This window comes from Mus musculus, chromosome 13 (genome assembly GCF_000001635.26).
Source record: "Mus musculus strain C57BL/6J chromosome 13, GRCm38.p6 C57BL/6J".
Classification (NCBI taxonomy): domain Eukaryota; kingdom Metazoa; phylum Chordata; class Mammalia; order Rodentia; family Muridae; genus Mus; species Mus musculus.
Window position 1 is genome coordinate 92,648,869 of NC_000079.6, and position 25,503 is coordinate 92,674,371.

A 25,503-nucleotide genomic window follows, 5' to 3' on the forward strand; every position below is an offset into this window, starting at 1 on the left:
ATGGCTATGTACCAACTTTACACTCTCTATGCCGTTCTCTATGTACATTTGATAAGTTTTATGTTTGGCACAATAAAAGCTTAACAATATTAAGTTGCAATAAAGTTGAACAATTCTAACAATACACTGTGATAAAACTTCAGACTTATGAATTACAGCACTTCTGGACTTTGGTGAAGTCACCGATGAAGGACCACCACGTTCCTGTGGTGTTTTGAGCAGAGATAGTGGTATGATGGAATGATTGAAAGACTCCATCTGCTGTCTGAGAGCAGAGAAATCCGTTACATTCTTTCCTGTGGAAAGTAACCCTAACCGCGTGAGAAAAAGCTCCTCAAAAGGACAGCTCTGCCCAGGGCCCTATTGTAACTCCGCCAAAGGTGCTGGCTCTGTGCGTGCTCACGGCCTGGCCTTGGGTTTCTCAGACCTGACCTGCTGGCCACGGGCATTGAATGGATCCTTGAGTGTCCTCTTTGTGGAAACCAGTGTGTTCTAGGATATGAAAAGGGAGCGTCTCTCTAACAGCTCCCAGTGTCCTCCCACCGGGCTGGGAAGGCTGAGAAGCCTGGCAGCTCAGGGCATTAGTGAACCAAAGCGCACAAGTCCAGGAGCAGAGACAGCATATAAAAGTAAGTGCCCCTTTCTAGGCTCTGCTCTCTTCACCTGCTAAACCATTTAGGTAGCATTTGATACTCTCATTTAATTATTGCTCTAGATATCACCAAGTAGAGGTTTAATTATACTAGTTAAGGAAATGAAAAATAATACCAGGGTAACAGAGTACCACTTATGTCTGTCTGTCTGTCCGTCTGTCTATCTGTCTATCTATCTATCTACCTACCTATCACTTGTGCTAAAGAACCATGAAATCAGGATCTTAAACATACTAGTCAAATATTCAACCATGGGTGCACATCCCCAATCCTAATGGTTTTGTTTTTGTGGTAAAAATAGGTAACAATTTTACCATCTTCACCGTTTTTAAGGGTACAGTAGACATCTTATTTTTCTGGTGCCTTAGTTACCTCATGGTCTTCCATCAATCTTCTGGCTGAAGTAGAATTCTTTTGTTAGCTTTCTGATTGATTTAGCAAGTGTTTGAGTGCTTACTACCTTCAAAATGGAGCAGGAATACTGTTTGTTTTCTTCCCAAACAGAAACTTGAGGCAATGGTTTTCTAATTATAAGATAGGCACTTGTTGCAGAGTTCAAAAAAATACAGACCAATATGACGACTCCGAAGCCTGTAGTGCTTCAGTGCTGTGGACATAGTGATACACTGTCTGGGTTGCGTGTGTTACTGCTGGTCTGTGTCTCTCCGTTTTTACCTCAAGTTTTATCTGTACTCTGTGCTCTTATGTTGTTAGCTGTTTTCAGTTAACACACTGTAGATTGCTTTCTATGTAACTGGGATAATCATTGCAGTGGATGTAGTCTAGTGAATGTAGTCTAAATGTGAATCTAGTGATCAGTTGATCAATACCCTCATTGAACTTTCAAATTTCCTTCCTTCCCCTTAAGTTTCTTTCATTGTTACTCCTTCTCTGTTTTTTTTTGTTTGTTTGTTTTTTTTGAGACAGATTCTAGTAGCGCAAACTCAGTGCAATTCTCCTGCCTCACAGCCTTTAAAATGTTTAGAGTGTAGACATGATCCCCATGTACCTGGCATCTCTTTTCTTATTAAACATGTAATTCTTACAAATTTCTTTCTTTCCTTGCTCAGTGATGGAAATGAAGTTCTTCTGTTCATGCTACATTCCCAGGAGGAAATGCTGCTCTTAGTAAACATGCATAGAGCAGCCAGACACTGGCTGAGTGAGTGAATGGCCTGGTTATTTCTGTAGAACCGGGTGGGAACTGGAATTTTAGTACAGGGCAGGAATTGGTGATGAGGTTTGGTGTCTGGGTCATTGATCTCATCAGCAAAAGGCTCAGAGAAGCCTTCCAGGTCCCCTGCAGCTAGAAGGCCTGGAAGCCACATGTGCCATGGAAGTCGGAGCATAGAAGGAAGGTGACTTGATGGCCTCTTACTGTGTTGAGAAAAGAAAAATTGTTTCTTCCTTTGCTTTCCCCTCCCAACTCAACCAGTCTTGTTTTAGAGGAAACCAAAGTTTGGCCATTGTAATCTGCCCTGCTAATTCTTATACAAACAGGAAATAGAGCAGAGTTCAGCAGATGAAATCCTGGCTCTTCCCTCACCAGCTCTGTCCCCTTAGGTTGCATCACTTCTCTGAGCCCTGGTGTCAACTCCTAACACAGAGATGACAGCAGCAGCAGCAGTAATAATCGTCATCCCCTGCAGAGGGTAAACTGTTGGTAGATGTTAGCTAATACTATAGATTACACAAGCTTTGTTTGTATGGGATAAATCCAGTAAGCTGCCAAACCAGTCAGTTTCCTGACTCGTGGATTTGTGTTGAGTTCACTTTGGCACATTCAATCTATGAGTCTACAAGCCACAGCTGTAACTGGAGGACTAGCTCCAGTTGTACGTGTTATACCTGAGTCTGGGTGCTTTGTTATACATGCCAGTGAACAGAAATGATGTTAAATCTTTAAACTGTACTTTAGTTAGATCCTGGCCATCTGAGAAAGTGATAGGTTAACACCCTGATGAAACCCAACGCTACCATCTCATCTTTAGTTTATAAGATTTTGCAAAAAGCTTAACCTTGCCTTCTTGATCAGGTGACCACCACATTCTGAGATTCGTGGTGCCTGCCTTTCACACTTCCCCTCATCTTTCTGGCTATCTGGGCTTAGGTAATTCTTGGACTACTGGCAAGAGTCTGGCAGTGTCTGCTGGTATCAGCGCTGCATCTCCACAGGTGTTTGAGGCCTGGAAAGTTAACCCAGAACCAACAGACCATTAATAGTGTGTAAGTGCAGAGCCCTCCCCACAGAGCCCTCAGAGTGGAATACAAGGTCCCCTGTTCTCCACCTCCTGTCATGTGGTACACAGTCTCAGCGGAAGGACTCCTTTAATCCCATTTCAGTATTTCAAAGGTATTTGTAAGGCACAGACAGTGCCTGTGTACTCCCCGGCACCATGGTGGCACCTGTATTCCCTCTCCCTGCCTTTGAGCAGTGGCTGACCCTGCATACTCTCAGTTGGAAGCTGTTTCTACACTGAGGGTGGTGGAAATCATCTGCAAAGCGCCGATTGAGCAGTTTAGAATTTCAGGACCTAGGGCTTCCCAGTTAAAATTCTGGCCTTCTAGTTTTCAGACTGGGGCATGCAAGTCCTTTCCATTATGGTTGATAACCCAAGGTTAATATGAAAGGGGTGTGGGGGTTGAAATGGCAAGATCCAGGAAAAAGAAATGAAAGGGCTTGCCACTGGGTATAAGGTAACAGAGCAGATAAGAAAGACAGAGCTTTGAGCCAGTACTGCTTGGCTGGCTGCAGTGCCCCGGAAGATATACACAAAACTCTATTTTTTTTTTTTTATACATTCTTTTTCTGGTAGTTTTAATAGACTAAATTATAAACAAGAACAGGCTTTTTTTGTTTTGTTTTAAATAAATCTATTTCTTTCCAAAATATGTTTTGTTCTGCATTTTCTAAAAAGGTGACTACCCAAGACTAACCTGTAGACAAGGAGTTAAACATGAGGTAACCAAGAGAAACTACATCTTGGTCAACTATGATAAGGATAAATTTATCCACAGACAGTAAAAGAAAAGGGCTTATGGTAAAGTACTAGCTGGTTATGTAAATTTGAGAACAAATCGTCTAATTAGCAGTTAGCAGACCTCATGAAGTCAGATGGTAGCAGTGCTGGCTGGGGCTAGCACTGTCCAGTGGGCAGTGCCAACAGCAAGTCAGATGCACAGAAGACTGCAACACGACATGCCCACTTCTCTAGTTGAGCCAAGTGTGAGCCTGCATGAGTGTCTCCCTGCTTGGACCAGTGGGGCTGTGGGAACATGCTGACTTCCCAGAGAATTAACCAGACTAATAAAAATGGCCCCAGTCTCATCCCAGATTCTGCCATAAGTCATATTAAGAGCCCACAGACAAGCAGTTCACCCCCCTCCCATACATCAGCAAGTAGAACCTCTCTGGCTGCCCCGTCCAGTTCTTTTGCTTGTCTTCCAGAGCTCAGTGATCATTCTTTTTTCACCCCTCTCTGTAATAAAAAAACACTTTAAGCCCATCCTTTTGGTTGTTCATGAATTTCATCCTGGGTGTTCATGAGAAAAGGACCCAGCATGGAAATCTTGTGTGATTGTGACCATACAGCACCCAAGCTCCTGAGTTAAGCTTTCCACTCAGGGATCATCACCACCCCCAATTGTTGCCTTCACCCACTCCTGTTCTGTTTCATAGCTACCTGCTGGGAGCTTCAGCACCTGGTAGTTTACTCAGGGACACTCGCGGGCTTCCTGATGGATTGCTATTTTCAGTTCATACTTCCAGGTAATGAGGGTATTGTGTTTTGACTTAATAGAAGTGCTGAAGCCACTCGCAGGCCTAGCTCCTGGCACATTTCCTCATAGTCCTCCTGTAGTCCTTGGGAGGATGGTTTCCAAGGGCTGGTGGGCAAGGCCAGCGAGGGAGAATGGAGACTGGTATTCACGGCCTGTGGAATGCAGTTTGGATTCCTCTTTCAAAAAGGAAAGCAGTGAGAGCAGCTGTCTTATCTTCTCATTTTGACCTCTTTCCCAGGCAAGGACCATACACTGTTTACTCGTGAAAGCCAGCGCTGTGCCTGCCTCAGCAGTGAGAAGGGAGGGGCAGTGACAAGGAGGGGGCAGTGAGAAGGGGGGGTAGTGAGAAGGGGCAGTGAGAAGGGGGGGCAGTGAGAAGGAGAGGGCAGTGAGAAGGAAGGGGCAGAGAGAAGGAAGGGGCAGAGAGAAGGAAGGGGCAGTGAGAAGGAAGGGGCAGAGAGAAGGAAGGGGCAGTGAGAAGGAGAGGGCAGTGAGAAGGGGGGGCAGAGAGAAGGAAGGGGCAGTGAGAAGGAGAGGGCAGTGAGAAGGAAGGGGCAGTGAGAAGGAGAGGGCAGTGAGAAGGAAGGGGCAGAGAGAAGGAAGGGGCAGAGAGAAGGAGAGGGCAGTGAGAAGGGGCAGTGAGAAGGAGAGGCAGTGAGAAGGAGAGGCAGCGAGAAGGGGGGCAGTGAGAAGGGGGGCAGTGAGAAGGAAGGGATAGTGAGAAGGGGGCGCAGTGAGAAGGGAGGGGCAGTGACAAGGAGGGGGCAATGAGAAGGAGAGGGCAGTGAGAAGGGGCAGTGAGAAGGAGAGGCAGTGAGAAGGAGAGGCAGTGAGAAGGGGGGCAGTGAGAAGGGGGGCATTGAGAAGGAAGGGGCAGTGAGAAGGGGGGCATTGAGAAGGAAGGGGCAGTGAGAAGGAAGGGGCAGAGAGAAGGAAGGGGCAGAGAGAAGGAAGGGGCAGAGAGAAGGAAGGGGCAGAGAGAAGGAAGGGGCAGAGAGAAGGAAGGGGCAGAGAGAAGGAAGGGGCAGAGAGAAGGAAGGGGCAGAGAGAAGGAAGGGGCAGTGAGAAGGAAGGGGCAGAGAGAAGGAAGGGGCAGTGAGAAGGAGAGGGCAGTGAGAAGGAGAGGCAGCGAGAAGGGGGGCAGTGAGAAGGGGGGCAGTGAGAAGGAAGGGATAGTGAGAAGGGGGCGCAGTGAGAAGGGAGGGGCAGTGACAAGGAGGGGGCAATGAGAAGGAGAGGGCAGTGAGAAGGGGCAGTGAGAAGGAGAGGCAGTGAGAAGGAGAGGCAGTGAGAAGGGGGGGCAGTGAGAAGGGGGGCATTGAGAAGGAAGGGGCAGTGAGAAGGGGGGCATTGAGAAGGAAGGGGCAGTGAGAAGGGGGGGCAGTGAGAAGGAGAGGGCAGTGAGAAGGGGCACTGAGAAGGAGAGGCAGTGAGAAGGAGAGGCAGTGAGAAGGGGGGCAGTGAGAAGGGGGGGCAGTGAGAAGGGGGGGCAGTGAGAAGGGGGGGCAGTGAGAAGGAGAGGCAGTGAGAAGGAGAGGCAGTGAGAAGGGGGCAGTGAGAGGGGGGCAGTGAGAAGGAGAGGCAGTGAGAAGGGGGGCAGTGAGAAGGGGGGCAGTGAGAAGGAGGGCCAGTGAGAAGGGGGGGCAGTGAGAAGGGGGGCAGTGAGAAGGGGGGGCAGTGAGAAGGGGGGCAGTGAGAAGGAGAGGCAGTGAGAAGGGGGGCAGTGAGAAGGAGAGGCAGTGAGAAGGGGGGCAGTGAGAAGGAGAGGCAGTGAGAAGGGGGGGCAGTGAGAAGGGGGGCAGTGAGAAGGAGAGGCAGTGAGAAGGAGAGGCAGTGAGAAGGGGGGGCAGTGAGAAGGGGGGGCAGTGAGAAGGGGCAGGAGTGACAGAGACGCTGTTGTGATTGGGGAGAGGAAGGTTCTTCAGAAGGGAAGAGAGTGACATATGTCTATACACGTTTGCAAATCTGTTGACAGAAACAGCTTCGAACCTCATTGCTTTTCTAAACACTTCATTTTCATTCCCTCCTCCCTTTTCTTCCCCTTTCTCTTCCCCTTCCCCTTCCTTTTCCCCTTCCCTCCTTCCTTTGACTGGATCTCATGAAGCTCAGGGTGCTGTATTATTCTTTAAAAAGAAAAGAAACCTGACCACTTGCCATGTATGGCACCAACTTGCCCTTGGGAGAAGAGTCAGGAGTACAAGATCTGTCAGATACACAGTGAGCTTGAGGCCAACCAGGAATTCGTAAGATCCTGTCCCCCAAAATAAAGCAAAAAAAGGAAACACACACACACTAAAAACTTGAGTGTTAAGTAGATGTTTCTGTTCCCTCCCCATATCTAGGTCCAGTCTCCTGGTAGTTGATGTTAGTAGTTTTGTATCTTCGCATGTGGCTGTATAAACCTCTGCATAGATAGCCTGTGTCAGCACATTACCCTGGGCTGCCACATTCAAGATCACCACCCATATGGCTTAAACAAAACTCTAATGCCTCATTTCCAGAGGTGAAAAGCCCCAGAGTAAGATTTTGGCAAGTTGTCTTCTAAATGACCCCTGTAGAGTCTTCTTACATGGCAGTCCCTGTGACTCTGACAAGCCCCTGTGTTCAGGGCTGTTCCAATGATCCTGTTCAAAACCCTACCCTCTAAAGACCAAATAAAGTCACACTTTTGGGTACCAGAGACTAGTACTTCAACATGTGAATTTTGAAGGAGACACAGGCTCAGTAATATTAACCTTCTCATTTCAAAACAGTATCCTATTGTGTAGAAAGCCCACGATTACTTTAACATTAGGCCTAATGCAAATGGATTGTAGGCTTTCTCGATGTTTGTAACTAAGTCTTGGGATGCTCATAGGTGTGATTCTGCCAGGATGAACTTGGAAGAATTGTAAGTAATGCCCTCTGAAGAGTATAAAAATTATATGGAGGGGAGTTCATGAAGCCTCAACCCTATAAGGTATACAAAGAGCTACAGGCAACTAAGGAATGTCAAAGCAGGAAAAGTGTTCCCCGGGGAAGAGCACACCATTGGTTATCTAATACCAGTGGTCAGCCCTGAAAACACACACACAAATAACACTTTACAGTAAGAGCAGGGCACCTATTCATCTTTAGGACTATATATGTGTATGCTTATATGCATGTAAAAACAGTAATGAAAACAGAAGCCATGAATTTGAAAGAGTAAGGAGGCATATATGGGAAGGTTTGGAGGGAGGACAGCGAAGTGTGAAATGATGTAATTATGTTCTCAAAAATAAAATTGAAAAAAGTAAAGTGAAAATTATACCCCTTAATTCTTGGTGATACGACGCTGGTAGGAGATTGAGTTCAGCGTGTGGCTTGTGATGGTGGCCCAGGGCCTGGGGTTGCTTGTGCTTTTGTTTGAGGGTTTTCCACCCACATGACTTCATCATACATTACTCACTGAACATCTATTTACTGAGGCAAGGGTGGACAGCGCCGCTTTGTTCATTTTTAATTTTTATCTTAAACAAAAGGCTTTTTAAAAGAGTAATTTTGAGCTCATAGCAAAACTGAATAGAAAAACAGAAACTTTTTCCATATGCTCTGTTCCCACAGAAGTGTACCCTCCCCAGTGATGACTGGCTTTCTCCCATGGTGACCAGCCTCCTCCTGCGGTCATCATTATCTAATGTGATGATCAGCGTCCTCCCAGGATCAGCTTTCCTAATGACATCAGTGTCTTGCCATGTCACCATGCTCTCTCTTGGACAGCATCCCTCAGCACAGAGACCAGTTTATACCTCATGAGTCTGTATGTCCCCTTGGTTTCCCAAAGTCCCTAGTTTACGTTACAGCTCAGTCTTGGTGCTCTAAACCCTGTGTTTGTTTTATAAGCCTGACTTGTTTGGCAAAAGGCTTATGCCCTGTAGAGCCAGGAATAGGACAGTGGCTTTTCTCTCCAAGCTTGTGACAGCCTGGAGTTTGTCCAGCAGGAATTTTCTAAGGTGAAGAACTGGAGGAGGTTCTGCCAGGGTAATAACACTCTGGAGGCAGGGGCTGGATGAATCTATTATATCCTAAGTTGTGTTCTCCCTACAGTGTGGCCAGTCAGTGCAGGTGGAGTAAGAATTTCTTGGAATGCTAGCGTTCCTTTTATAGACTCTGTTGGCAGTGTCCACATAGTACATTTGTCAGCATTTAGCTTAAGGCAATGCATGCCTTCCCTTGTTTATTGGTATAGTTTGCTTTGAAGGGTGACTCTTGATATAGTAGAGAAAGGCTATTGTTGAATTGCAATATTTTTATAATCTTTATACAATATGTACACGCATATAAATGTACATATGTCTGGGTTTTGGCAGTACTGTTTTTAGACCTGTGGCACTGCACATGCTAGGTAGATTCTCTACACTGGACCAAAGCACTGCAAGTAAATAGTGCTGCTTGACAAACTCGGTGCATACATTGATACATGACTTAAACATGAATTAAACCACCTGCTTCGTTTTAGTGTTCTCCATAATCGTATCCTTTCTGTGACCATTTAGACAAATTTAAATATCTGTATGCATTCCTTTTCCCATCTGTGGAGATAGTAAGCCTAACCATCGACTCTGCCGTGGTACAGTTCCATCCTTAGCTAGAAGCTTTCTAGCTCATTCTGAATGCCTGAGATGTTGGCCTGTAAAGGGATGAGACATCCTGCCTGGGTTTTGAAAGTGATTGGCTATTCCTGTGCTTTGGGCCAGTGACAGGCAGCACAGCATGAGGGGAGCATCTGACAGAAGAGCCAGGGCCTCCCAGGCCTTTCTGTGACCTGATCTTGCTCTAGCTTTGCACTTAGGTCAGACATCTTCAACATTTGGGTCATGACCCCCTTTATGGGCCAAGTGACCCTTTCATAGGGGTTACCTGAGACCATCAGAAAACACAGCAGGTTATGGTTCATAGCAGTGACAAAATTAAAGTTATGAAGTAGCAACAAAAATAATTTTGTGGTTGGGGGGTCACCACAGCATGAGGAAGTGTGTTAAGGGGTCACAGCGTTAGGAAGGTTAGCGACCACTGTCTTAGGTTGGATGTGGCCGGGCCAGTCTTTTGCCACATTTGAGCAGTACTTAAGATTCAAACTTTAGTGAACTGCTTCTAAAGGAATTTTCTTTCCTAATAGGGTATTTTGTCACATCTGAACTTGGTATGCAGCGAATATGGTTATCTGAGACAACGTGGCTTAAAGAAAAGCTAGGAAAGAGGAGAGAGAGCCAGGGAATCAAGCTAGTTTTGGGGGTGGGGTGGAGGGAAGAGAGAATTAAAAAAGAGGAAGATCTGTACACATATGGAAAGAGTCAATAAAATCAGAGATGTCAGTGGGGACCAAGAGGCCTGAGGGTATGGAGTTGGTAGTGCTTTGCCTGTACAAGGCCTTGGGTTCAATCCTAGAACGTTATGGTGGTGCATGTCTGCATTCCCAGCCTTTGGGAGGAGGAGCTTGAGGCCAAAACAAAACACCAGCCAACAGGATGTCTGTATGTAAAGGGAACAGCAGCTATGCTGGTAAAGACCACGTGTAGCACCGCTCTTTGCACGCTCTGTCTGTTGGCTCAGCCTACGGAGAATTTGTTAAAAGCGGTGGCCTGTTTAGCCTTTTGAGTAAGATGGCTTGAAAAGTTGAGTGCTAGATGCTAAGAAGACGTTAGCAGGAATTTGAAGCCATGTTGCCATCCTGAAGGGCAGAGACTCCAACACCAGTGCTTTCATGAAGTAAGGAAGGAAGCTTGTGATATGACCAGACTTCGGAGATCTATGACATTGTTATAATTTGCTGTATTTTCAACACACCCTGCTACCTAGTCTCACTGTACATGATGTTTATAATATAGTCTTGTAACTCGTGCTTGTTTGGAAGCTTTGCAAAGTTCCCAAACTTCCAGATCATTTTCAAGAAATTGAACTATTAGGGCTTAGGTTCAATATAAAACAGTGTTGGCACTCACAGATTCAGATGTAGTTTGCAGTTTATGGCAATTCCTTTCAGAGAGGCTCTGTTGTGTAAAATCTCCTTTACACCAGCTGCAGCTGAGGGGGCTTCCAAACGACCACAGCAACGTATAAGGGACATGTAGCGTCTGTTCCCACTGTTACTTTATAAGTGGGGATACCGAGTCTTAATTTCTAGGTGGCAGAGTCTAACTCACAGTCCACAAAGGCTGATTTCTCTCCTGAGCTGCTATCCACTTACTAGCCTGCTGCCTTATGTTTTATCGAAGATCTAGTTTTCCCAAATAATGGGGGCAGAGAGAATGTTGAATTGGTTCAGTATGTGCTGTACAAGCAAGAGAAATTGATATGATTTCTGGGACCCACATAAAAAACTGGGTGTGGCAGCCTACCCCTGTAGTTCCAGTCGCCATGGGCTTCCTGGCCAGCTCATCTGGGTGAGTGGATGAGGTCCACATTCAGAGGAAGACTCTGTCTTGAAAAACAAAGTGGAAAAGTGTCAGGAGCGGCATCCAGTGCAGACCCCTGGCCTCCACCCACATGCATGTGCAGTACACATGGCCATGTGACCCAGTGACCTAGTTTCCCCAAGTGAAAGACGTATATACTCTAGTGGTACATCAAGAGTCTCTGCCCTGAGCCTATACTGCACTCAATAGCCTAGAAAGACTGCTGTAAGGGGCACTAGACTGAGAAATAAACAGTGCCTGCATAAGAGCTTACTGATGCCCTTCTTCAAGGATAGCCTTACTTGTGTAAGGAGTACTTAGTAGAACTCCCAGCGTGTCCCTAGGTGTTCGTTGGACATTTGTATTGCTGGGTCCAGGTTCTTGTTTTTCATGTTCTTCTTCTTTAATGGAATATTTTTTCTAGGTTTTAGCTGTTGCTTTTGCTCTTAGCTGATCCCAGAAACCTTTGTTTGCTCTTAAGTGTAATGACTGTGTACTTCTGAGAAAGTCCCTTTCCTGTTTATTTCTGGCCGTCTCCCAAGCTATTAGTGCTCATCATTTGAGACAGCATCTGACTAGTTCTAACAAGCTCTGCCATGCACCAGACTCTTCTCATGTCCCGTGGTCTGATGATCAATAGAACAGTCACCTTGTAGCCTGGGAAGGCCACCAGCCAAAATGTTTGTAAAGGGTCAATGTTTGTAAAGTAGTAGATTTGTATATGATATCAACTGGATCTCTTATAATTTAGTTCAAATTTGACACTACCCAGGTTTGATACCATCTCACAAGACTGTCCCAACTTCCAAGACTGATCATAATCTGAACCTCCCATAGTCAATCTGATTGGGTATAAGCCTGAGCTCTTAGACTTTCCACCTAGGGTTCAGCAATGGGCATATCTTCTTCGTGTACTTACTGACATTGAAATTCTGAATTCCACTGATGAGGGTTTTTGTAAAGATGCCAGCGTATATCATAACTGATTCAGTCATCAGCCATTGGCCACTTAACCACCATTCTCCCTCTGTGAGGAAAGAGCGGGGACCTGAAATTCCCAATCTTCAGTGTCATGTGGCTGACTTCTGGCAGGCAGATTCCACTCTACAGTGACTGGGGAGGGGGCTCACCAAGAGTCATGGCATTAAGTATAGACTCAGGAGTGGTTTAAAGGGGGTTATGAATACCAGGACACTCCTTGCCCACCCGTCAAATTCCAGTGGTTTTAGAGGCTCGTATTCCATGTTTTCTTGCTGTGTCACAGTAGCACACTCTGAAGGGATGTTTGTGTCTTTCCTAGTTGGCCTGCTGTTGCGGATCTGCTGGCTGCTCCCTCTGCTGTGGCTGCTGCCCTAAGTTCCGACAGTCTCGGACCACCCGCTTCATGTATTTATTCTACTTCATCCTGGTCATCGCCCTCTGCTGTGTGATGATGACACCCTCTGTGATGAAGCAGGTGAAGGACCACGTAAGTCTGTGGGTTTTGATAAGTTGTATGTGAAACTTGATGTAGAGGACTGAGTTCAACATCACTGTGATTGGGGGCTTGTTTCTTGTCTGCTGCTGTGATAAAACATTCTAACAAGGCAACTTATACAAGGAAGAGTTTATTTCATCTTATGGTTCCAGAGGGATAAGAGCCCATCACGGCGGCTTGGCATGACAGCACGTAGTTGGCATGACAGCACGAAGTTGAAAGCTCACAACCTGAACCATAACACAAAGCAGAGAGAACAGAATGGAAGTGGGCAAGGCCTTTTATTTAGCCTGCCTCCCCACCCCTGTGTTGTACTTTCTCCATCAGGGCCACTCCATCTACATCTCCTCAGCTCCACCTACATCTCAAACAGCACCACCAGCCAGCTGGGGACAGAGTATTCAAATGTCTGAGGCTACGGGGGGTTGGGGGAGGGCATTTCTCATTCAAACCACCACACTTGGTCTCTGAATTGTCTCAAAGCTTGTCCACTGCTTTCAGGCCAAACAGGCAAGCCATTCAACAGCTGGATCTTTAATCCACTAATTAGTGTTTGGCCTGATGTATAGAATGTCTATGGATGTGATGTATGTCCATGATGGTTGCACACAAGTCTGTCTGAATGCCCATGAAGACTGAAAGGACATCAGGTGTTCTACCTATTACGCTCTGTCTTGTCTCTTTGAGACCTGGTCTCATGCTAACCTTAGAGCTGGGTTGGTTATTGGAGGCCAGCGAGCCTCAGTGATACTCTTACCCATCGTGCTGAGGTTATGGAAGCACGCATGGGTATGCTCAACATTTTACATAGGTGGTAGGGATTCAAAATCAAATTTTCACACTTAGGCAGCAAGGCAGAGCCACTCGGTTTAGCCACTGGGCCATCTTTCCAGCCCCTAGTAGTTTTATCCTTAGTAGTAGGATATCCATAGTTAGATGCTGTTGGTAGATGTCAGAGGATTATGTTTGGTCTTTCTTTGTTTATATCTGTTTCTGATAAAAACACAGCCTCTGCATGTAGAACTTTGCACATCTTTTTATCTTAAGGATGACTGCCAGTATTTCAAGTCATGGCTGGTTATACACACTTAATTCAGCCTTTATGGAAAGGATGGTGCAGTTTAGACAGTGCCACAGATACCAGGAAGTAGTGTGCGATGATTTTAACCTTTCTAGACAGATCACTTGTCCATTGTTGTCTCTGGGTGGAAGGAAGAGTCCCAGTCCTTTCTTGGGCAGTGTGTTTTGAGGGATCCCTGGAGTGTGATGTTCATGGAGATGGATGTGGGGTCTTTCCTGTCCCCACATAGCAGGCCTCTCTGAGCCATATTAGAGGATAGTGTGTTGAAGTCTCAAGAAAGCCCAATAAACAACACAATTCTTTCTGTCCTAGGTTTTGAGAAAAGAGACTATAAAATGTCATCAAGTAGAGGCCAGATATCATGGTTATTATTTAACAAGTCACATGAAACCTTTCAGTTTGTATTTGCAGTGAGGTCAGCTTCCTCCTCAGCTCCTGAACCAATCAGTGCATTCACCTCTGCTCCATTGGCGTGGTTCATGATAGATTTCCTCTTCTAGGGCACAGTTGGCCAGGAAGAGAGGACAGCAGTGTGTTGAGGCGGCTCTTGTCTCAGGGGAAATGGTAGATGAAAGCATAGCTGTCCAAGTCCATTTGCCTTTAAAGTACCGCTGAGCCCTCATACTCCTGGGCAGGCAATGAGGTGGCAGAGCAGCCAGGCCTAGAGTGGTCCTGTATCCCTTCTGCAGTGATTATAGTCTCCATTGGAGCAACTCCTAAGCAAACAGTCCCAGTCCTGGTCCGTGCTGTGGCCATTTCAAACACACCCATTTTCTTTCCCCTTCTCTTTATGGTCAGAGCGGGACCGGGGCCCCGCATGTACTAGGCAGTCCCTGAACTATTGACCTACATCCCAGCTGAAACAACCATTTTCTTACAGGCTCTTGGTCTATTATCCTGTTTATCCTTTAGTTAGAATAGGCCCACTGAGCTTCCTGTTGGGTAATACATTTCTGATTGTACTTGTATGCTTTTGATTACAGAATAAACGACTGTAAAGCCTCTGATTAAGGCACCACAGTGGGGGATATGTATGTTTAGATGAAAAGCGAAGTTTGTCACTTGGAAAAAAAAGATGGGAAATTCCCTGAGGCCTATACCAAGGTAAAAAGAATAGGTTCCATGTGGGAAGATACTGTAGATGTTTGGAGCAGAGACCAAGGCCTTGGGTGCCTGGAGGGGTCTGTGCTAAGACTTGCTCTGTGCTTATTGATATATTTACCACCTGGTCCCCTCCTGGCATCGTGGCTTAACTTAATGTGTTTAGGGAAAGATGTGTGAACTCACAGGACTGGAAATATGACTCAGCAGTTAGGAACAAACAGTGTGCTTGCAGAGGACCAAGTGCGGGTCCCAGTACCCACTTCATATAGCTCAAAGCCTCCTGTAGCTCTAGCCCCAGGGGGTCTGGCACCCTCCTCTGGCCTCTGTGCGTGCTCTTCCCCTATTTTATTAAAAAATAATATATCATTAAACAGTATATATAATTAAAAATGAAAACTTTTTAAATTAAAAAAAAAATAGCTAGACTGCTAGAAGGATTGGTTTGAACTCTTCCTGGACAGAATGTAGAAGTCTGTTGAAGCCCTTTTACATTCATCCATTTAGATGACCTCACATGGGCTAGTGGGTCCTGCACCACTGAGCCGCACCTCAGCCCTCCGTTCACTACTTTTATTTTTCTAGTAATGTAGTACTCTCTTTTTAAATTCATAAGCAGCCTGTGGTGACAGTCCTCTGTCTCAGCTTGATGACCCACTGTGGTCCTGTGGTGACAGTCCTCTGTCTCAGCTATCTGGTAGGAGCTCTGCTCTTAACTTTTCAGTACGAGTACAATGAAAGCCTTAGATCCAAGAGACGAAAGTCTATGCCTATGTTATTAGTAACATCTCTTACTGCAATTGCAATTGTGTAGGTAATCTGGAAGCCACAGCTATGTGTTTTAGGCATACATTTTGTAATAACTCACACACTGGATTCCTATTTAAGTATCCTGCTCCTGCCCCATGCAACAGCCCTAACAATTCCTTCCTGTATCTCTGCTGCCTGACTCCTGGCAGAATCTTCAAAAGGAAGATGCTGACTGGAGTTGCCCAGGAAGGCTTCATGGAGGCAGTGGTGTGTGTACATAGTAAGTATTTTAAGAGCTGGTTTTTATAGGATAATGCCAGGTGCCAGATTTTAGTTGGAGCATTTTCCCTGTATCTTCATCCTTCGTTACCACTGGTCTCGTGTATGCAGAAGGTGGTGGTGTTATCCCACTCTACAGGTGAGGAAGCAACGAGTCACCTAACCAGTTTATGCTGGTCTTATAGCCAACTACTGGAGGTAGACTTGGGATTTGAACAGGGCAGATTATGTGCTCAGCTCCTGGGCTGTGTAGCTGGAAAGGCAGAGAAAGAGCAAGGATAGGGCATGTACAGAGGGACAGGGAAAGAAAAGACAGTGTCTCACATGATCAGATCCCACTGGATTTCCTGTTATAAGATAAAGGAGCATCCATCATAGAGTCCCAAGCAGAGGTGTGATCGTGGAGCAGGGGGAGACTGAAGGAAGTGAGATCACTGGGGTGAGTCGGGATCAGAGATCAGATGGAGAGGGAGGGGAAGGGAAGGTGTAACCCTGGCGCCTCGCAGAGTGGTTTGTCAATGTTTCATGCATGCCTCTGAATGTACCTATTTAAAAATGGCTTGGCCAGGCTTCTTGCATAGAGAGTGAGGTCACTCTGAGTGAAACAAATCGTTTTCCCTTCACAGGGGATAGCTATGTGGCCACAAAGTCAGCTTATTTTGTGGTGCTACAATCAGGCTGACCTCATGCTCAGGCGGTGTTTGAGGGTGGGCCCTGAAAGGTCTCCTTGTAGTGCATAGGCTGGCCTTTGGCTGGCTCTTGCCTGCTCTTTGTTGGCCTGTGGGAATGCTAGAGGTGACAGTAGCAGAGGAGAAAAAGAACCACAAGCTTGTGGCCTGGATGGGGTGTTATTGCCACCCACTCTGCATTCTTGCCTCTTAGCTAGGCCCCTGTCGGGGTCACGTGGCCTGTGGTGTGAGGGCCACTTTCTGGTTTCAGAATGTGATATCTCAGTGAGAAGGACCAGTGAGGCAACTTGGTCCTGCTTTTCATGAGGGGAGCCCTCCTGAGACCGGAGAAGGGTCTCCTGTATGTTGAGTCACAGCGAGTGGTTTTTGTCTTCTTGGAGCGAGCCTTTTTTTTCCCATGCCAGAATGTAGGAGCCGTTTAGGCTGGCTGCTCTTGGCAGTCACCATAGCATCCAAGCAAGTACAGAATGTGGGAGCACCAGTGGACATTAGAATGCTGAACACCAGTGGACATTAGAATGTTGAACACCAGTGGACATTAGAATGTTGAACACAAGAGGCAAAGCAAGTGAAGGAGTAAGGGCTCCAGGTCTGCACTGAAAAACCAAGATCTGTCTGCCTGGTTTGAAGATAAAAGGTGACAGTTGAGTGTCCCAGAAGCTGGTCATTTGGGAGAGAGGGCAAAAAATAAAGGCGCTCTCTCTCTCTCTCTCTCTCTCTCTCTCTCTCTCTCTCTCTCTCTCTCTCTCTTTCGAGACAGGGTTTCTCTGTGTAGCCCTGGCTGTCCTGGAACTCACTCTGATTTCTGGCCTCGAGCTCAGAAATCCGCCTGCCTCTGCCTCCCAAGTGCTGGGATTAAAGACATGCGCCACCACCACCAGGCAAAATAAAGGCTCTTGTGTGCTGAGGAACAAAGATCTCCTGGCCTTTTCCGCTGAGAGCTCACTGCCCACTGTGGGAAGAACCTTTGGTGCTGGAACCTTTCATGCCTTAGGTTCATCTTCTCCTGCCTTCCACTTGGCACCTCCATTGCCCTGATGGATGCAGATGTCAGACATGGTGCATTTAAAAATGTCAAAACCCCAACATATCCTAAACAGTGCTGTGAACTCATTTGTCTGATATCTGGTGTGTGGAGCATGATGTAATATGGTTGCTTTACATTTAAGTTGTAAAGAAGTTCTCCTTTTGTTGTGAAGAGAGTCTGGTACAATCTCTGCTGTCTTTTTGTCGCTCCTACAGTCATGTTTAGAAGGTGTTATGTCTGGCTGTACCTTCTGATCTCTGCACACATTTTATTTTGCACATTATTTCCCAGAGGTGAGTCAGGATAGTTTTGAGTGGCAGTGACTTGGCAACTGACGACTTTGACTAGGTTTTCCCTAGCTGACAAGGGCTTTTGCACTTGTTTTCAACATATGGAGCACCTGCAAGGAACACAGGACAAGACTGAATGGGATCTGGGTGTGAGGAACGTCTGCCTCATGGGATTGTACAACAGCATCTCCCACCTTTTCTTCCTGGCCTGGATGAAGGTAGCCAGGTTGACTATGTCTCTCTCCTGGCTCCGGACTCATGGCCACAGCCAGATTCAGATGGCTCAGATGAGGATAGACAAACTCTTGGAACTATACAGTTGGCTTTTATTTGCTGCCTTGAGGGGAACTGGCATGCAGTAATGAGACCCTAACCCTGGGCTGTGCTTGTATCTAGGCATTAGCAATTCTTGGAATAGCTTTGTGTTTCTGATGGAGTTGTATGTGTCAAGATAGACACCTGGGCTCTTTTAGGTGACCATTCAGGCTGCGGGGGAGCAGGGAGGTCAGTTAGCAAGCGGGTTAGAGTGAGCTTTTCAAATAAACTTGCATGGCCTTGGGCTGAGAAACAAGACACCCTTCTTGCTTACAGCTAGTTTGTCCGTTATCAACTAGCCTGAGTATGTCCATCAAGGAACTTGAGAAATCACTTTGTTATCTATCTACTTTGCATAGCATTTGGCTCTACTCTGCTTCTGTCTCTTACTCATAGGGCAGGGCTGGGACACCTTAGAGTCTCTGAGGTCCTCCTTCTCCAGGAACCATTTGTCACCTGCTCTTTTCTTTTGCTCTGTCTTTTCACTCTGGGCATTGAGTGTACACTTTCTGCAGTTTTTGCATTTTTCTTAAGAGGCAAAGGTACTTTGAGTCTGATAGCTGTGCATTTGGAGTCTTTGAATGTGGTTAGTGGGATGGATTAAAAGGATTTCTCTGTGTGGCCAGAAAACTCACTCTTTGAAAACACAGGGATGAGCTAGACATACGAAGTTGGTATTTCCCAGTCATTTTCACATTGGGCAAGAAGAAATTTATGTCTTCATTAACATACTGTGGCACTGACAGATGATAAAGAAAATGTTTAAAGTAAACTAAGGGTCCTAAGGCTACCTGCTATAATGCAGAAATACCAACTTCTCAATTCCCTTTAACTTTAAGCTTGCAATCCTGGCTGTGACCTCCTGCTACCCTGGTCTGTTTTGGGACCTTGCCATACCAGCCATTGCTGGTAGAGTTCTGATCTCGGCCTCCTGTTTTTCAGAGCCCATCAGCTATGTGGCTAGAACCTGTGTCTTGCCATTAAAACTACTTCCCTAAACTACTTGCCTCCATCTGTCTACAACCCCAATCCTGGAGTGCAGCAAGGCCACCCTTCTTCTGGTGAAGCTCTGCATAGCACCTGCCTGGATCACGAGTCACCCTCAGCCACAGGCTCCTCCATCTCTGTCAGCCCTTCCCTTTTCTTTCTCTCATTACAGACTTGTCATCTTCCAGAAGCATTCTCCCCCTTTTCGCCTGTCCTTAGTAAATCCAGAGCCACCCTGGCTTCTTGTTGCTCCTTCATTTTTCTTGTCCTTCCTTGTAGAGGCTTCCTGTTTAGGGCAATATTGCATGGTAGTTGAGAGTTTGAGCTTCAAATCTGGACAGCTGAATTTTGAATCCTGGCTCAGTTACTTAGCAAAGTTTTTTACTCTTTCTACCTTGATCTTCTGTTTAAAGGGAAAAAAAAGATAATAGTAAATTAAGATGTTGCTTAAGTGTTTGGGTGCCCTAGACTGCATGGGGTCCTGGGTTTGACCCTGATTACCAACCCATCTCATTTCTCCATAAATATATATCATAGTCATCCAGTCCACAGGCATGTGAAAACCCACTGATCTAATCCGGGAAGCATGCTTAGAACAATACCTGGCACATTGGTTTCCCAGTAGCATGTTGACATCTCCAGCATCCAAGAAGTCAGCAATCTGAGTCATATCTTGTACAGCTTTATTGAGATCCGATTCATATAACTTACAATTGAGTTATGCAACTGGCACTGTAATACATAGCCTTAGAACATTTTGTCACTCCTAAAGCAACTATATTTATTCACACATGCTTCCTATTTCTTCCCAAGTTCCTCCAGCCCTACAGAGCCACTATTCTATTTTCTTTCTATATGGATTTGCTTATTTTAGATGTTTCCATATAAACGGAGTTACACAATACTAGAATTTGAATGTGTCTCCGAAGAAACTTAGTTTCCAAGTTCATTTCCTACTTGGATACAGGACTTTAGGGGGCATAACTAGGGTTAGATGAGGTTATAAAGTGCAGACCCCTATGGTGACAGAAGTTCTCTCTGAAAAGAGGAAGAAAGACCTGAGCTGGCACAGTTGCTGAAGCTTGCCTTGTGATGTCCTGTACTGTAGAATGATGCAGCGCTAAGGTCCCCTCTGATACCAGCTTTGTGCTCTTACGTTTCCCAGTGTCTAGGACCATGAGCTGAACAAAAATCTGTTTTTTCTTTTAAAAATTATGATGTATTAGGTATTTTATTATAGTAACAACAAAACATACTATGTATTTTTTTCTACATGACCTCTTTCACTTAGCATGTTTTAAAAGGTCAAGCACACTGTAGCATATGTCAGCACTTTCTTCCTTTGTATGGCTGGATAGTAGTCTACTTATGAATACTCCATATTTTATTAGTTCATTCCTCAGTTGATGGACAATTTATGCTATTTTTACCTTTTGGCACACAATGTCACCTTTTTGTATGTGTATATAATTATTTTCTGGGTATATACCTAACAGTAGAATTTGTTCTACAATCTAGGCATTCTGGACCATATGAAAACACCTTGTGTAATCTTTTTTTTTCTTTTTTTTATTATTATTACGTATTTTCCTCAATTATATTTCCAATGCTATCCCAAAAGTCCCCCACACCCCCCCTCAGTCCCCTACCCACCCATTCCCATTTTTTTGGCCCTGGCGTTCCCCTGTACTGGGGCATATAAAGTTTGCCTGACCAATGGGCCTCTCTTTGCAGTGATGGCCGATACATATGCAGCTAGAGACAAGAGCTCTGGGGTACTGGTTAGTTCATAATGTTGTTCCACCGATAGGGTTGCAGATCTCTTTAGCTCCTTGGATACTTTCTCTAGCTCCTCCATTGGGGGCCCTGTGATCCATCCAATAGTTGACTGTGAGCATCCACTTTTGTGTTTGCTAGGCCCCGGAACCTTGTGTAATCTTTTGAGGAATTCCAGTACTGTTTCCAAAATAGTTGCATCATTAACATCCTCACCACTGTGTGAAACTTTCATTAAGTGATGTATAAATGTTCAAGTTTCTTCTACCCTTGCCAACTCATATTATTTCCATCTCCCCATCTTTGTGGGTCTGTGATCTCTCTACCTGTGCCTTAAAGGCTACCCTGAGCCGGGCTTGGTGGCTCACGCCTTTAATCCCAGCACTCGGGAGGCAGAGACAGGCGGATTTCTGAGTTCGAGGCCTGCCTGGTCTACAGAGTGAGTTCCAGGACAGCCAGGGCTACACAGAGAAACCCTGTCTCGAAAAAAAAAATGTCTCTACACAGTAAGGGACTTTTTTGGAATCACTTACAGTCTGCAGTCCAACTAACCCAACAATGGGAGGCTGTGAATGAAAATGCTACAAATCTAGTAGTAGTTGTTCGATCCCACGAGGCTGGGTATCCCAGCTGGTCTTCTGTATAAGCTGAAGTCTTGAAGACATAGGTTCCAGCAGATGTGCTGGCAAGTATGTGCCACCGCCTTCCTTCTTCCAGTGTCCTATGTAGGCCTCCAGCAGAAGGTATGGCCTAGACTAAAGGTGTGTACGAGCACACCTAGACAGTTCTTGAAACTTGCTCTGTCCCAGGCTGGCCTTGAACTCAGGTCTGCTTGTCTCAGTCTCCTGGGATTAAAGGCATGTACCACCTTGCCTGGGCCTAAGCTTTTCACAGCCACGATGCCGCAGGATCCGGATCAAAAGCATCTGTCTTCCAGCCTCAAGATCTGGATCACAGGTGTGCTCTTCATTTCTGGATTGTAGTTCATTCCAGATGTAGTCAAATTGACAACTGGGAATAGCTGTCATGGGTACCTTCACTTAGAACATTGCCAGAGTCTTCCTCCTCCTTCCCATTTTTATATCCAGTACTGATCACAGACTTTCCACAGACAGGGCATTGAGGTACTGAGTCTGTGCTGTGCGTTCTATTCAGTCATGAATGAGTTAGCTAGGCTAGGCTCCTGCCTACAGCCTTCCTTATCTAGACAATTGATCCCATGGGTGAGCTGAGGGCACTGTTGCTACTTCTCTTTCTCCCACATCAATCCTGTTCCAGATTCTTGGAGTCACTCATTGGCTTGTCTGTCAGCCACCGAAGCTACTGTGCTTGGGTGTTTGTTTGTTTGTTTGTTTTGTTTTGTCGAGACAGGGTTTCTCTGTATAGCCCTGGCTGTCCTGGAACTCACTCTGTAGACCAGGCTGGCCTCGAACTCAGAAAAACACCTGCCTCTGCCTCCCAAATTCTGGGATCAAAGGCATGTGCCACCTCCTCCCGGCTTTGCTTGGGCTTTGAAAGTCTTGCTAAGTGCAGCATCTAGTTGCCTAGTTAGTTCTGATGACTTTTTACACTCCTTTGGTGGTTCTTGGAGTGGAGTGGTTCATGAAATGCTTCCATACAATGTTTAGGACTCTAGATGGGCAGATAAGCTACTTTTTCTCCTATTTTCAGAGGGCTATGATGACATAATTGTCAGCCTTGTGCATAGTTCACCTTCCTGGCCTAGTCACGGGGATCCTGAGAACTAAGGTCTGAGGCTAAAGTGTTTAATTAAAGAAATAAGCAAAGCCAGGATGCAGCTCCCATCTGTGATTGGTGACAGTAAACAGCTGGGCCTATTAAGTGTTACACTGAGAAACAGTGTTGTCTTTTACAGGTTATAATTTGAGTCAGTTGGTAGAAGAATAAAGGAGACGGGAAGAGCAGAAAAGCCCTAAGTGGTCATTTTAACTCTCCAGTCATCTAACAGATGACATAGCTCATGAAGTGAAGTGGTTTGCCCAAGGCTTAAAACACTAGTTACAACCCAGGGTCCCTGGTTGCTTGACCAGTGTTTCCTGTTCATATCACTAGGTTTGCTTGTTGGCCAGATAATCACAGAAATAACCATCCTAGCCTAAAGCAAGCATAGCTTGCTCTGTCTCCTAAACACTGGATACAGGAGCAGAGAGGAGGAGTCTGTCTAGGAACTGCCTTCTTGTAATAGTGACATCCATTTAGTAAGCAGAGCCTTCCTTGACTCCTGAATGTTCTCTGGGCACAGTAGCAGGAAGGAATGATTCCTTCTGGAAAGGTCACCTTCCCACCTGCCTCCTTCCCATCCTTCAGCCAAAAGCTGGGCTCAAAGAAGGAAAACAGAATAGCCACAAACGATTTATTTGGTTTTGCCTGGAAAGTGAAACCTACTCTTGGGTTATGTTTTGTGTATCTTCAAAAGACAGACAACATCATTGGTGAAAAATATATCACTTTGATGCAAAACACCACAGTTTGTGGTGCAGAGCAGCAGGGATTCATGCTAAAGGGCAAAAGTCTGGCTCTCTGACTGAGTTTGGTCTCTGTTGGTTGAGTGTTCAAAGTGCTGGGCCCAGAGGTTGTTTTAGTTGAATTCTAGACCCAGGCAAAACTCCCCATTCTCAGCAGCTACCTGTTTTCTTATTCTGGAGAAATTTTAAGTTTATTATTTTAACCCAGCTGAGTGAAACAACTTTCAAAAGTTCTTTTGAACAACAGCTGAGTTCCGTGTCAGTATGCTTTGTGGGTCAGTAGTGTGGAGCCCCAGTTCCTGTGGATCACTAGGAGCTGCAGAGGTCTCCTGGGCTGGGAGTTCCACTTCTTATTTTCCCTGGTCCCATCCCTCCTCAGCATGGCTTGGTGGGGACAATGTTATTTTTCATCCGAGGTCTTCTAGGCCGGAAACAAACAATCCCTGCAAGTCCCAGCCTTGGCTCCTCTCTGCTGCTCCTGCCCTCCATATAGTGAATGAGGCTGGGAGATTGTTTTGTACTTGAGGCAGTGCTTTGAGCGATGATGAGAGGCTTTGGCTAGACTCTGAATCAAGGGCTAAGATTGACTCTTGTCTAGAAACCACGAGCTTGTCAGGAGCTGTACAGTAGGTAATGTTCACTGTCCTTGTCTGTCAGATCCCTTGCACAGAACCCTTCGGAAGGTCCCGGATGTGAGCTGGCTCTTTTTAAAGATTGTCCTGCCTATGGTAGGGAGAAAGTGATGAGGTGAGAATGTGAATTATTCTCAGTCCTTTCACTTTGACCATCAAAAGCATCCGTTAAATGACTGGCCCCCAAACACTCCCAGATAAATGGAATAGTCGGGTGCTTACAGTTAGAATGAATGCTATTACCTGCCATAAAAATGGAGCCAGAGGAGCAGACACCACAGCACAGAAGGAGCTAAGATGAACTAGGCTCAGAGTCACGGGAGGAAGCTCATGGATGCTGGGAACACAGTACCATCCAAACCCCATGGGGCCTTATTTCTGTGGTTTTCATTATCTAAGGTCAATGGAAATCCAAAAATATTACGTGGAAAATTCCAGAAATAAATAATTCAAAGCTTTAAATTATGCAGCACTCTCCTACTCTATCCTGCTTAGGACATGAATTATCCCTTTGTCCCACCAACTGTCACTCAGTGGACGTTTTGGTCATCAGATCTGCTATTGTGGTATCAGTACTTTTACTCAAGCAATCCTTTGTTTGTTTGCATATTTGTTGGTTGATACTGGGGATTGAACCCAGGGCCTTGTATGTGCTGGGCAGTTACTCTCCCAATAAGCTGTAACTAACCTCACCTCTTCTCTCCTCTTCTTCCTCTTTTCTTCCACCTTCTTCTCCTCCTCCTCTTCTTTCCACCCCTCTCTTTTAAGATAGGGTCTCTCTAAGTGTCCTAGGTTGTCCTCAAACCTGTAATTCTTTTGCTTTAGCATCCAGATGTTTAGATTTTTAGGAATGTGCCATCAAACTCAGCTCAAGTGACCCTTTTACATGCCTCCCAAGGGTAAGAGTATTGATGTTGGCTGTTTTATTACAGTGCACTGCTGCTATTGTTTTATTTTATCATAGGAATTGTGCAGCTATTACTCAGATTGATTGCCCATAGTTCTAGGCACCCATTGTTTTGGAGAAAGGATCTCATACAGCTCATTCTGGCTTCCAGCTCAGTACATGGCTAGGGATGCCCTTGAACTCCTTTCTGTCTCTACCTCGTCAATGCTGGTATTACAGGTGTGTACTGTATATCTGCAAATAAAGTGAGATCGGTGTGGTTTAATTTTGATGGTCCTTTTACAAAGTATAAGGGATATTGTTTGGCCACACTACAATCTCAGTACATTCTTTTTGGATTGTGGGGTTTTGTAACAGGGCCTGTGTCCAGAATAGCAGCAGAATGTGCTATATAGCTCAGGATGTGCTAGAACTAGTAGTACCTTCTATCCTAGCCATTGTAGTGCTGGGCACTTTGATGATAGGTGTGCACTGCCAGCTGCTGAGTACATTCTCTGCTCCATTTTCTTTTGTTTTGATTCATTGGAGAGAGGAAGAGAAAGAGACAGAGAGACAGGGACAGAGTATATTTGAGATAAGATCTTTTAAGATCTTATTTTGTAGTGTAGACTAGCCTTGTCTGAACTTCCTTTGTAGTTCAGGCTAGCTTTTAATTCAAGTGGTCTGTCTGTCTTTTACCCTCTAGAGTACTTCAATACAGACAAGCACCATGATGCCCAATTGCTGATCCCATTATTTAAAAACTGCTTAAAATCTGCTGCTTTCATTGATTTATCCATTTGGTACCATTAAGCATAGGTACCAAAAACTCAGGTGTTCTAGGATAACAACATAAGGCACTGAACCTCAGGTAGGGG

At 45.5% G+C, this 25,503-nt stretch overlaps 1 protein-coding gene across 1 annotated transcript in view; it reads left to right on the plus strand.

The window, feature by feature from the left end:
• Positions 1-25,503, plus strand: part of Serinc5 (serine incorporator 5) — a 100,810-nt gene that overhangs the window by 37,731 nt on the left and 37,576 nt on the right. Inside the window, exon 2 of the mRNA NM_172588.2 lies at positions 12,150-12,317. Coding sequence (NP_766176.1) covers positions 12,150-12,317 — 168 coding nt within the window. The remainder of the gene's footprint in view (positions 1-12,149; positions 12,318-25,503) is intronic.